The sequence below is a fragment of the Zonotrichia leucophrys genome, chromosome 26 (assembly GCF_028769735.1).
Source record: "Zonotrichia leucophrys gambelii isolate GWCS_2022_RI chromosome 26, RI_Zleu_2.0, whole genome shotgun sequence".
In the NCBI taxonomy this organism is placed as follows: domain Eukaryota; kingdom Metazoa; phylum Chordata; class Aves; order Passeriformes; family Passerellidae; genus Zonotrichia; species Zonotrichia leucophrys.
Genome location: NC_088195.1, coordinates 3,477,993 through 3,492,249, shown reverse-complemented (window position 1 = coordinate 3,492,249; position 14,257 = coordinate 3,477,993). Strand labels below are relative to the sequence as shown.

The window sequence follows — 14,257 nt, the reverse complement described above, 5'->3', positions numbered from 1 at the left end:
AAAAAATCCAGAAATTTGGACAACTGCGCTCACCACGATGCCATCAGTCATGAAGAGAACCAGGGCGCCGGTGATGTGCACGGCGAAATAGGTGAAGGAAACCCCTCGGAAGTTCTTGCTCTGGCAGCAGCTGAACAAATCCTCGTGACCCGCTGGAGAACAATGCAGAGCAAACGTGAGCAGAGTGTCCCCCAGGGCTGGGTGGCCGCCAGCCCTCAGAGGGGTTTGTTTTGTGGGTGTGTGGAGAACCCAGGATTTTGGGGTATGGAGAGCTGGGATCCCAGGGTATGGAGAACCTAGGATTTTGGTGTATGGAGACCCAGGATTTTGGGGTGTGTGGAGAGCTGGGATCCCAGGGTGTGGAGAGCCAGGATTTTGGTATATGGAAAGCTCAGGATTTTGGGGTGTGGAGAGCCAGGATTTTGGGGTGAGAAGAGCCAGGATTTTGGGGTGAGGAGACCCAGGGTTTTGGGGAATGGAGAGTCATGATTTTGGGGTGTGGAGAGCCAGGATTTTGGGGGATGTGGAGAACCCAGGATTTTGGGGTATGGAGAGCCAGGATTTTGGGGTGAGACGAGCCCAGGGTTTTGGGGTGTGGAGAGCCAAGATTCTGGGGTATGAAGAGCCCAGGATTTTGGGGGGTGTGGAGAGCCAGAGCCCAGCTGCAGGACAGAGCCAGGCAGGACCCTGAACGTGGGGCACTGCTGAGCCTGGGGGGCTCCACCTCACCTTCATCTTCCTCTGAGCTTCCAGAGGGAAATGGGAATGGGTGTGGGGTCTGCCCAAAGCCTGGGAGCCTGGTATGTTGGGGTACGTGCTGCCCGCACCCCAAAAATCCTGGCTCTCCATCCACCAAAATCCTGGGTTATGCACACACCCTAAAATACTGACTCTCCATTCCCCAAAACCCTGGCTCTCCACACCCCAAAATCCTGGCTCTTCTCACCCCAAAATCTGGGCTCTCCATAAGCCAAAATCCTGGCTCTCCACACCCTAAAATCCTGGGCTCTCCATATACCAAAACTCTGGCTCTCCATACCCCAAAATCCTGGCTCTCCACACCCCAGAATCCTGGGTCCTCCACACCCTAAAATCCTGGCTCTTCTCACCCCAAAATCCTGGCTCTCCATACCCCAAAATCCTGGCTCTTCTCACCCTAAAATCCTGGCTTTCCATAACCCAATATCCTGGGCTCTCCATATGCCAAAATCTTGGGTTCTCCACACACCCTAAAATCCTGACTCTCCTCACCCCAAAATCCTGGCTCTCCACACCCCAAAATCCTGGCTCTCCTCACCCTAAAATCCTGGGCTTTCCATATACCAAAGTCCTGGCTCTCCATACCCTGGGACCCCAGCTCTCCATACCCCAAAATCCTGGGTCTCCATACACCAAAATCCTAGGTTCTCCATACCCTCGGATCCCAGCTCTCCATACCCCAAAATCCTGGTTCTCCACACACCCCAAAATCCTGGGCTCTTCATACCCCAAAATCTTGGCTGTCCATACCCCAAAACCCTGGGTCTCCTCACCCCAAAATCCTGGCTCTTCATACCCCAAAATCCTGGGTTCTCCATACCCTCGGATCCCAGCTCTCCATACCCCAAAATCCTGGGTTCTCCACATCCCCCAAAATCCTGGGTTCTCCACATCCCCCAAAATCCTGACTCTCCATTCCCCAAAACCCTGGGTCTCCTCACCCCAAAATCCTGGCTCTTCTCACCCTAAAATCCTGGGCTTTCCATATACCAAAATCCTGGCTCTCCATTCCCCAAAATCCTGGCTCTCCATACCCTGGGATCCCAGCTCTCCATCCACCAAAATCCTGGGTTATGCACACACCCTAAAATACTGACTCTCCATTCCCTGGGATCCAGCTCTTCATCCACCAAAATCCTGGCTCTCCATCCACCAAAATCCTGGGTTCTACACACACCCTAAAATCCTGGCTCTTCTCACCCAAAATCTGGGCTCTCCATACCCAAAATCCTGGCTCTTCACACCCCAAAATCTGTGCTCTCCATATGCCAAAATCCTGGCTTTCCACACCCCAAAATCCTGGCTCTTCTCACCCCAAAATCTGGGCTCTCCATATACCAAAACTCTGGCTCTCCATACCCCAAAATTCCTGGCTCTCCACACCCCAAAATCCTGGCTCTTCACACCCCAAAATCTGTGCTCTCCATACACCAAAATCCTGGGCTCTCCACACCCCAAAATCATGACTCTCCATTCCCCAAAACCCTGTGTCTCCTCACCCCAAAATCCTGGCTCTTCTCACCCTAAAATCCTGGGCTTTCCATATACCAAAATCCTGGCTCTCCATACCCTGGGATCCCAGCTCTCCATACCCCAAAATCCTGGCTCTCCACACACCCCAAAATCCTGGGCTCTTCATACCCCAGAATCCTGACTCTCCATTTCCCAAAACCTTGGTTCTCCACACCCCAAAATCCTGGCTCTCCACACCCCAAAATCCTGGGTTCTCCATACCCTTGGATCCCAGCTCTCCATACCCCAAAATCCTGGGTTCTCCACATCCCCCAAAATCCTGGCTCTCCACACCCCAGAATCCTGACTCTCCATTTCCCAAAACCTTGGTTCTCCACACCCCAAAATCCTGGCTCTTCTCACCCTAAAATCCTGGGCTTTCCATATACCAAAGTCCTGGCTCTCCATACCCTGGGATTCCAGCTCTCCACACACCCCAAAATCCTGGGTCTCCACACACCCCAAAATCCTGGGTCTCCATCCACCAAAATCCTGGGTTCTCCACACACCCTAAAATCCTGGCTCTTCTCACCCTAAAATCCTGGGCTCTCCATTCCCCCAAACCCTGGCTCTCCATTCCCCAAAATCCTGGCTCTCCATACCCTGGGATCCCAGCTCTCCACACCCCAAAATCCTGGGTTCTCCACAACCCAAAAATCCTGGCTCTCCATACCCCAAAATCCTGGCTCTTCTCACCCTAAAATCCTGGCTTTCCATAACCCAATATCCTGGGCTCTCCATATGCCAAAATCCTGGGTTCTCCACACACCCTAAAATCCTGGCTCTTCTCACCCCAAAATCTGTGCTCTCCACACCCCAAAATCCTGGCTCTCCTCACCCTAAAATCCTGGGCTCTTCATACCCCAAAATCTTGGCTTTCCACACCCCAAAATCCTGGCTCTTCTCACCCTAAAATCCTGGGTTCTCCATATACCAAAACTCTGGCTCTCCATTCCCCAAAATCCTGGCTCTCCATACCCTGGGATCCCAGCTCTCCATACCCCAAAATCCTGGGTTCTCCACAACCCAAAAATCCTGGCTCTCCATACCCCAAAATCCTGGCTCTCCATACCCTGGGATCCCAGCTCTCCATACCCCAAAATCTTGGCTCTCCATATCCTCAAATCCTGGCTCTCCACACCCTCAAAATTCCACACCTCCTCACCCCGAAGAATTCCCTGAAATCCCCTTTCATTGCCCAGGGCCAAAGCCATCTCTCCAGGAACAACACGGAACACTTCCCAAAGTCCTGAACCATATTTACTTCTGAGATATTCACTGTTTACCCAAAGAACTGACTGTGACACGTCCCTGCTGGCCAGGAAAGAACAATGTCACCATTGTCCCCAAGGCAGGGCGCAGCCGTGAGGTCAAGAGCAAACTATTGCTGGATTTCACTTTTCCCCTCAAACAAGGGAGGGGAAATTGGTTGTTTCTTATTCCTTTCCTATAAAAATCAGCATCTGCAGCACAAGGAACTGAAAAAATCAGTAAGAAATGTGACCCTTTAAAGGGAATAATCAGTAAGAAATTATTTCCTTTAAAGGGAATAATCAGTAAGAAATGTGACCCTTTAAAGGGAATAATCTGAAGAAATGTGACCTTTTAAAGGGAATAATCTGAAGAAATGTGACCCTTTAAAGGGAATAATCAGTAAGAAATGTGACCCTTTAAAGGGAATAATCAGTAAGAAATTATTTCCTTTAAAGGGAATAATCTGAAGAAATGTGACACTTTAAAGGGAATAATCAGTAAGAAATTATTTCCTTTAAAGGGAATAATCAATAAGAAATGTGACCCTTTAAAGGGAATAATCAGTAAGAAATGTGACCCTTTAAAGGGAATAATCTGAAGAAATGTGACCCTTTAAAGGGAATAATTTGAAGAAATGTGACCCTTTAAAGGGAATAATCTGAAGAAATGTGACCCAAAACCAGGAGGGAATTTAGGCACACAACTGCCACGTGTCCCTAAAGGGTTGGGGGGCTTTAGGGTGGCTCAGAGAAACATGGAATGGAGAAACACAGCCTGGAGGCCTCATTGGGATTGGGACACCAACATTTATTCAAGATTTCACCTAATTTGAGGGCAATTGTGCACCAAATGTTTTTGTTTGGGTATTCCTGCATGAGATCCCTGTGCACACATTGCAACGGACGGCAGAGCTGGATCTCCCACTACACCCGGACACTGAAATCTGGCTTTTTCTCCCCAAAATCCATGCGAGAGCTCACCTGCAGCCGTGTGGGGTCTCTGGGCAGCGGTGGAGAGCTCGTCCTTGTCCCCAGGCCGCGTCTCCAGGGCCAGCTCGTCAGCCGACAGCAGCGGGTGGCTGCTGCCGTTGAAGCAGGGCACCATGCGCTCCTTGTAGAGCAGGAAGAACACGGCGATGGGCACGGGCAGCTGGGGAGGGGGCAGAGGCGGGGTGAGCACCTGAACACCCCAAAAACATCCCAAAACCACCCCAAAACCACCCCAAAATCATCCCAAAATCACCACAAAATCACCACAAAACCACCCCCAAAACCACCACAAAACCACCCCAAAACCACACCAAAAACCACAGCCCAGCTCCTCCAGCAGCAGTGATGGGCACGGGCAGCTGGGGAGAGGATAGAGGGGGGGTGAGCACCTGAACACCGCAAAAACATCCCAAAATCACCCAAAATCACCTCAAAACCACCCCAAAATCACCCCAAAACCACAGCCCAAAACTACCCCAAAATCATCCCAAAACCACAGCCCAGCTCCTCCAGCAACAGCGATGGGCACTGGCAGTTGGGGAGAGGACAGAGGCGGGGTGAGCACCTGAACACCCCAAAAACATCCCAAAATCACCCAAAACCACCCCAAAATCACCACAAAATCACCACAAACCACCCCAAAATCATCCAAAAATCACCACAAAACCACCCCAAATCCACCACAAAACCATCCCAAAACCACCCCAAAACCACAGCCCAGCTTCTCCAGCAGCAGTGATGGGCACTGGCAGCTGGGGAGGGGGCAGAGGGGGGGTGAGCACCTGAACACCCCTAAAACATCCCAAAAACATCCCAAAATCACCCCAAAATCACTACAAAACCACAGCCCAAAATCATCCCTAAACCACAGCCCAGCTCCTCCAGTAACAGCGATGGGCACGGGCAGCTGGGGAGGGGGCAGAGGCGGGGTGAGCACCTGAACACCCCAAAAACATCCCAAAATCACCACAAAACCACCCCCAAAACCACACCAAAACCACAGCCCTAAACTACCCCAAAATCACCCCAAAACCACAGCCCAGCTCCTCCAGCAGCAGCGATGGGCACTGGCAGCTGGGGAGGGGACAGAGGGGGGGGATGAGCACCTGAACACCCCAAAAACATCCCAAAATCACCCCAAAATCACCCCCAAAACCACAGCCCAAAACCACCCCAAAACCACAGCCCAAAATCACCCCCAAAACCACCCCAAAACCACAACCCAAAACCACAGCAAAACCACAGCCCAAAATCACCCCCAAAACCACACCAAAACCACAGCCCAAAATCATCCCAAAATTACCCCAAAACCACGGCCCAGCTCGTCCAGTAACAGCGATGGGCACGGGCAGCTGGGGAGGGGACAGAGGCGGGGTGAGCACCTGAACACCCCAAAAACATCCCAAAATCACCCCAAAACCACAGCCCAAAATCACCCCAAAATCACCCCCAAAACCACAGCCCAAAATCATCCCAAAATCACCCCCAAAACCACAGCCCAGCTCCTCCAGCAACAGCGATGGGCACTGGCAGCTGGGGAGGGGACCGAGGGGGGGATGAGCACCTGAACACCCCAAAAATATCCAAAAATCACCCCAAAATCACCACAAAACCACCCCAAAATCATCCCAAACCCACAGCCCAGCTCCTCCAGTAACAGCGATGGGCACTGGCAGCTGGGGAGAGGATAAAGGAGCGGTGAGCACCTGAACACCCCAAAAACATCCCAAAATCACCACAAAACCACCCCCAAAATCACACCAAAACCACACCAAAACCACAGCCCAAAACTACCCCAAAATCATCCCAAAACCACAGCCCAGCTCCTCCAGCAGCAGCGATGGGCACTGGCAGCTGGGGAGGGGACAGAGGGGGGGGATGAGCACCTGAACACCCCAAAAACATCCCAAAATCACCACAAAACCACCTCCAAAACCACAGCCCAAAAACCCCCAAAACCACAGCCCAGCTCCTCCAGTAACAGCGATGGGCACGGGCAGCTGGGGAGGGGGCAGAGGCAGGGTGAGCACCTGAACACCGCAAAAACATCCCAAAATCACCCCAAAATCACCCCAAACCACCCCAAAACCACCCAAAATCACCCCAAAACCACCCCCAAAACCACACCAAAACCACACCCCAAAATCATCCCAAAATTACCCCCAAAACCACGGCCCAGCTCCTCCAGTAACAGCGATGGGCACTGGCAGCTGGGGAGGGGACAGAGGGGGGGTGAGCACCTGAACATCCCAAAAACATCCCAAAATCACCCCAAAACCACACCCCAAAATCACCCCAAAACCACAGCCCAAAATCATCCCAAAATTACCCCCAAAATCACAGCCCAGCTCCTCCAGTAACAGCGATGGGCACTGGCAGCTGGGGAGGGGACAGAGGGGGGGTGAGCACCTGAACACCCCAAAAACATCCCAAAATCACCCCAAAATCACCCCAAAACCACCCCAAAACCACAGCCCAAAACTACCCCAAAATCATCCCAAAACCACAGCCCAGCTCCTCCAGTAACAGCGATGGGCACGGGCAGCTGGGGAGGGGATAAAGGAGCGGTGAGCACCTGAGCACCCCAAAAACATCCCAAAATCACCCCAAAACCATCACAAAACCATCCCCAAAACCACACCAAAATCACAGCCCAGCTCTCCCAGCAACAGCGATGGGCACTGGCAGCTGGGGAGAGGATAAAGGAGCGGTGAGCACCTGAACATCCCAAAAACATCCCAAAACCACCACAAAATCACCCCAAAATCACCACAAAACCACCCCCAAAACCACAGCCCAAAACTACCCCAAAATCACCCCCAAAACCACAGCCCAGCTTCTCCAGTAACAGTGATGGGCACTGGCAGTTGGGGAGGGGACAGTAATAGGGTGAGCACCTGTATGTCCCAAAAACATCCCAAAATCACCTCAAAACTATCCCCAAAACACACCCAAAAACCACAGCCCAGCTCCTCCAGTAACAGCGATGGGCACGGGCAGCTGGGGAGGGGACAGTGGCAGGGTGAGCACCTGAACACCCCAAAATCACCCCAAGATCACCCCAAAAACCACAGCCCAGCTCCTCCAGCAACAGCGATGGGCACTGGCAGCTGGGGAGGGGCAGAGGCGGGGAGTGAGCACCTGAACACCCAAAAACATCCCAAAATCACCCCAAAATCACCCCCAAAACCACCCCAAAACTACTCCAAAATCATCCCTAAACCAGCTCCTCCAGCAGCAGTGATGGGCACTGGCAGCTGGGGAGAGGATAGAGGGGGGTGAGCACCTGAACACCGCAAAAACATCCCAAAATCACCCCAAAATCACCCCAAGATCACCCCAAAATCACCACAAAACCACCCCAAAACCACAGCCCAAAATCATCCCAAAATCACCACAAAATCACCACAAAATCACCACAAAACCACCCCCAAAACCACCCCAAAACCACCCCAAAACCACACCAAAAACCACAGCCCAGCTCCTCCAGCAGCAGTGATGGGCACTGGCAGCTGGGGAGGGGACAGAGGCGAGGTGAGCACCTGAACACCCCAAAATCACCCCAAGATCACCACAAAATCACCACAAAACCACCCCCAAAACACCCCAAAATCACCCCAAAATCACCCCAAAACCACCCCAAAATCACAGCCCAGCTCCTCCAGCAACAGCGATGGGCACTGGCAGCTGGGGAGGGGACAGAGGGAGGTGAGCACCTGAATGTCCCAAAAACATCCCAAAACCACCCCAAAATCACAGCTCAGTTCCCCCAGCAGCAGCAGTTTCAGGCGCTGGGCTCAGATTCTGCAGGGGAGGTGCCTGAAGGGAATTTCAGAGCAAGGAGAGGTGGGAATGGGAGATTCTGAGGCTGGAGAGGGGAAAAGAGGGAGAAAACTGGGAGAAAAATCTCCTGAGCCTCTGGGGCATCCCCAGGCAGTCCCAGGCCCCAGCATTCACAGAAATGGGCACAGGGATCCAAGGCAAAGCTCCCAAAGTGCCAGCCCTGCAAACCCCAAATGTTGTGGTGTCCCAAAGTGCCAGCCCTACAAACCCTAAACGTTCTGGGGTCCCAAAGTGCCAAACCCCAAACCTTCTGGGGTCCCAAAGTGCCAAACCCCAAATGTTCTGAGGTCCCAAAGGGCCAGCGCTGCAAACCCCAAACATTCTGGGGTCCCGAAGTGCCAAACCCCAAACGTTCTGGGGTCCTAAAGAGCCAAACCCCAAACGTTCTGGGGTCCCAAAGTGCCAGACCTACAAACCCTAAATGTTCTGGGGTCCCAAAGTGCCAAACCCCAAACGTTCTGGGGTCCCAAAGTGCCAAACCCCAAACGTTCTGGGGTCCCAAAGTGCCAAACCCCAAACGTTCTGGGGTCCCAAAGTGCCAGCCCTACAAACCCCAAACCTTCTGGGGTCCCAAAGTGCCAAACCCCAAACGTTCTGGGGTCCCAAAGTGCCAAACCCCAAACGTTCTGGGGTCCCAAAGGGCCAAACCCCAAACCTTCTGGGGTCCCAAAGTGCCAAACCCCAAACGTTCTGGGCTCCAGCCCTGCGCTGCTGCTGCCCCAAGAGCGGAACCCGAGGCCGTGGGCACAGAGCAGTTGGAATCGTGCCCGAGGGAAGCGGGAGCTGCTGCCGGCCCCAGGCCCAGCCATTAGCAGGGGTTGCTCAGCACCTCCCGAGAGAGGAGCCCGCGGTTCCCAGGCCAACAGGGACAGCGCAGGGCCCTGCAGGGAGGGTCCAGCCCCAGCTCTGGGCTCCTCTGCGCATCCAGGGATGCTCCAGCACCCCGTGCTCCCACCACCATCCCCACAGCCCACAGCCATGGGGCAGCAGCGATCCCAAGGGATGAGCCCATCCCAGCCCACACCCACGACTCCCTGGTGCCTCCAATTCCACAGGGAACGGCTCTTTTTTTCATTTTCTTTTTTTCATTTTCTTTTTTCCCTTTTCTTTTTTTCCCTTTTCTATTTTTTTTTTTGTTTTTTGAGGGGAGCAAGCGAAGCTCTGCCGTCTCCTCCCAGCACAGCCCAGCGCTGTTTACACTGCAACCAACCGGGGGAGAAAGCCAGGAAATCCTAAGTGACAGCTCATTCCCTTGTTTTCTACATGTCTGGGAGCAAGTGTGAGCTCCAGCTCCAAATTTCCTGCCTTTTGTTGGCTCGTGGCATGATTTAAATGTATGGAGAATTCCCCCCCTCCTGCCTCCCACCCCGCCCCTCCAGCCTGAATTCATTTACGAGGCCTGCATTGTTCTGGGAACAATGGGAATAGGAACAGTGAGTTCGGTCCCATGGAAGAAAAACGCATTTGCTTGATGGTTCTGATCCTTCCGGAGGTCAGCACCAGATTTCATTCTTCTGAACTGCAGATTTAGCAGAAATGTTCCCTCCCCTCTGAGGGCCTGGCTGCGCAGATAACGGCCCTGGGCACTCCCAGCCTCCAGGACAAGGCCCCAGTTTGGGATTCTCCAATTCCCAGTCCCATTTTGGGATTCCCCAATTCCCAGTCCCATTTTGGGATTCCCCAATTCCCAGTCCCATTTTGGGGTGTATCTCAGTCCCCAGTTTGGGATTCCCCAATTCCCAGTCCCATTTTGGGATTCCCCAATTCCCAATCCCATTTTGGGGTGTATCTCAGTCCCCAGTTTGGGATTCCCCAATTCCCAATCCCATTTTGGGGTGTATCTCAGTCCCCATTTTGGGATTCCCCAATTCCCAGTCCCATTTTGGGATTCCCCAATTCCCAGTCCCATTTTGGGATTCCACCAATTCCCAGTCCCATTTTGGGGTGTATCTCAGTCCCCATTTTGGGATTCCCCAATTCCCAGTCCCATTTTGGGGTGTATCTCAGTCCCCAGTTTGGGATTTCCCAATTCCCAGTCCCATTTTGGGGTGTATCTCAGTCCCCAGTTTGGGATTCCCCAATTCCCAGTCCCATTTTGGGGTGTATTTCAGTCCCCAGTTTGGGATTTCCCAATTCCCAGTCCCATTCTGGGGAAATCTCAGTCCCCCATTTTGGGATTCTCCAATTCCCAATCCCATTTTGGGGTGTATCTCAGTCCCCAGTTTGGGATTCTCCAATTCCCAATCCCATTTTGGGGTGTATCTCAGTCCCCATTTTGGGATTCCACCAATTCCCAATCCCATTTTGGGGTGTATCTCAGTCCCCATTTTGGGATTCCCCAATTCCCAGTCCCATTTTGGGGTGTATCTCAGTCCCCATTTTGGGATTCCACCAATTCCCAATCCCATTTTGGGGTGTATCTCAGTCCCCATTTTGGGATTCCCCAATTCCCAGTCCCAGTTTGGGGGGTATTTCAGTCCCCATTTTGGGATTCCACCAATTCCCAGTCCCATTTTGGGGTGTATCTCAGCCCCCATTTTGGGATTCTCCAATTCCCAATCCCACTCTGGGTTTTTCCCTGCTCTCCACACCCTCACCTTTAAATCCAGCCGGTCCTTTTTGCTTTAACCAGGCTGGGACAGTTTTTAGGATGTCCCACCCACAGCTGTGGCCACCCCATCCCATCCTGACCATCCCTCCTGGACAACCAGATTTTGGTGCCATTTTCTCCCAGAATTCCTTCCCAGGATAATTTTTGCTGCTTTTTTGTTGTTTTGGGTTTTTTGTTGGGTGTTTTTTTTTTTGAAGATTTTCTTTTCCCAAGGGAAAAAGGGACACCAGAGCATTCCTCACCATGAGCCAAGGGCCAAGCAGAATTCCCAATTCCCTGCACCCAACACTTCCCAAATTCCCAGAGCTGCTCCTCCCTCACCTGGCAGATTTATCCATCCCCAAAATCCCCACAAGCTGCTGCATCAGCTTGGGGATATTCCAGCTCCTTCCTTCCCTCCTTCCAAATTCCCAGAGCTGCTCCCTCCATCACCAGAAGCCTCAAATCCCAGCACCCAACACTTCCCAAATTCCCAGAGGAACCTCACCAGAACCCCCAATTCCCAGCACTTCTCCCTCCAAATTCCCAGAGCTGCTCCCTCCCCTCACCTGGCAGATTTATCCATCCCCAAAACCCCACAAGCTGTTGCACCTCCCAGCTCAATGTGGGGATGTTCCAGCTCCCTCCTTCTAATTTTCCAGAGCTGCTCCCTCCCTCACCTGGCCAAGCAGAATTCCCAATTCCCAGCACCCAACACTTCCCAAATTCCCAGAGGAACCTCACCAGAACCCCCAATTCCCAGCACTTCTCCCTCCAAATTCCCAGAGCTGCTCCCTCCCTCACCTGGCCAAGCAGAATTCCCAATTCCCTGCACCCAAAACTTCCCAAATTCCCAGAGCTGCTCCCTCCATCACCAGAACCCTCAAATCCCAGCACCCAACACTTCCCAAATTCCCAGAGGAACCTCACCAGAACCCCCAATTCCCAGCACTTCTCCCTCCAAATTCCCAGAGGAACCTCACCAGAACCCCCAATTCCCAGCACTTCTCCCTCCAAATTCCCAGAGCTGCTCCCTCCCTCACCTGGCCAAGCAGAGCCCCCAATTCCCATATTCCCAACATCCAACACATCCCAAATTCCCAGAGCTGCTCCCTCCCTCACCTGGCCAAGCAGAGACTCCAATTTCCTGCACCCAAAACCTCCCAAATTCCCAGAGCTGCTCCTCCCTCACCTGGCAGATTTCTCCATCCCCCAAATCCCCACAAGCTGCTGCATCCCCCAGCTCCCTCCTTCCCTCCTGCTGCTGTTTCTGGCTGTTCCCCCCAGGAATCCGGGCTCCTTCCCTGCCATTGTGTCCCGGGCTCCTGCAGAGCACAATGGAGAGTCCCACACGTCCCCTGGGACAGCACCTTCCTGACCAACACCTCCCTCTCCACAGCATTTCCCTCATTTCCAGCCCCTTCCAACGCGCTGGGCGATGAAATTTCCCTTCTGTGGGAGAGCTGAACTCTAAAATATGGGGGTTCTGTTCCAAAATCTGGATGAAAAGGGACAAAATTTTTCTCGTTGAGTGAAAGATTTTGGCTGGGAGCGCTCCAAGCGCTTTGTTTTGATTATGCTGAGCTGATTCATTTTCCCAAAGCAAACCCATTTTGCTTCAAAAACATCGGCGCAGCTCCGCTGTCAGCTCGGCACCGAGCGCTCGTGCCAGAGTCAGATTGAGACATTTCCACTCTAAACAAAAGCAAGAGCTCGAAATGAATCATTTCAGCTCGTGCCTTGTCAGAATCCACACAAAAACCGGGCTGGAAATGTGGGATTTGGCCATTTTATAACCAAGCTGCTGCTCCTGGTTTCCATTTCTGTTGTTAACTCTTTTCACCCACGCCCCTGGAGGTTTAAAAACCCCTTTCCATCATCTTCCTCTGCTGTTTCCACTTTGAAAAGGGTCAGGACTTTGGAGCTGAGCTGCTCCCAGCATCTCCAGCAGGTTGGGGGGTGATGTATAGAATAGAATAATTTAAAAAAATTAAAAAATAAAAAATAAAATATAAAATATAATAAAATATAACCCAGCATCTCCAGCAGGTTGGGATGGTTAAAATAAAAAAATATAAAATAAAATAAATAAAATAAAATAAATAACATAGAATAGAATAGATTAGAATAGAATAGAATAACCCAGCATCTCCAGCAGGCTGGGGTGGTTAAAATAAAAAAATATAAAATAAAATAAAATAAATAGCATAGAATAGAATAGAATAGCATAGCATAGCATAGCATAGCATAGCATAGAATAGAATAGAATAGAATAGAATAGAATAGAATAGAATAGAATAGAATAGAATAGAATAGAATAGAATAGAATAACCCAGCATCTCCAGCAGGCTGGGGTGGTTAAAATAAAATAAAACACAATACAATAAATGAAATAAAATAAATTAAAAGAAAGTAAAATAAAATAAAATATAAAATAACCCAGGATCTCCAGCAGGTTGGGGTGGTTAAAATAAAATAAACCACAATAAATAACATAAAATCAAATAAATAAAAATAAAATAAAATAAAATAAAATAAAATAAAATAAAATAAAATAAAATAAAATAAAATAAAATAAAATAAAATAAAATAAAATAAAATAAAGTTCCCTCTGTGAGGATTTGGGAAAGGCAATCACAGCTTGGTTCAGGAGCTGAGCACATCCAACTCCCCGCTGGGTGTTTGTTATTTAACCCTTATCCCAAAACCTCCTTTCCACGTTCCTGGTGTTCCTGCCCAGCCTGTGGGAATCCTGGGAATTCTGTATTCCACCCACCCACGGGTGCATGCAGCGCTCCAGCGTGTCCTGATGCACAAACCCACAGCGATCCCACCCCAAAAATCCTCTCAGGACACCGAGAGGCCTCTGGAAATTCCCAAACAAGACCCAACATGGGGTTCAAAGCAGGTGTGAAACTCTGCTTCCCAACTAAATGGGTTTGCTCGGGATCTGCTGAATTAAAATCACATTTCCCGTGGCGCAGACAGAGCTGGATTAAAGCTGCCCCTCCTCCCAAGCTGGGCCTTTTTTTGGGTGATTCTACCCAGAAACTGAGCCCAGCACAGGAAAAGCCCTGGATGGGATGTTTGAATAATTTAATAAATGGAGAGAGCCCAAGGAATTTGGGATGTGTTGGATGTTGGGAATCTGGGAATTGGGGGCTCTGCCTGGCCAGGTGAGGGAGGGAGCAGCTCTGGGAATTTGGGAGGTTTGTGGGTTGCTGGGAATTGGGGTTCTGGTGAGGTTCCTCTGGGAATTTGGGAAGTGTTGGGTGCTGGGAATTTGGGGTTCTGATGAGGGAAGGAGCAG

At 51.1% G+C, this 14,257-nt stretch overlaps 1 protein-coding gene across 1 annotated transcript in view; it reads right to left on the bottom strand.

Annotated features, from left to right (window-relative positions):
- The window catches only part of MFSD4A (major facilitator superfamily domain containing 4A), a 38,282-nt gene that overhangs the window by 9,684 nt on the left and 14,341 nt on the right, over positions 1-14,257 (bottom strand). The window contains exons 4-5 of the mRNA XM_064733181.1: positions 4,506-4,674; positions 34-152 (exon numbers count right to left, since the gene is read on the bottom strand). Of these exons, the coding sequence (XP_064589251.1) occupies positions 34-152; positions 4,506-4,674 (288 nt within the window). The remainder of the gene's footprint in view (positions 1-33; positions 153-4,505; positions 4,675-14,257) is intronic.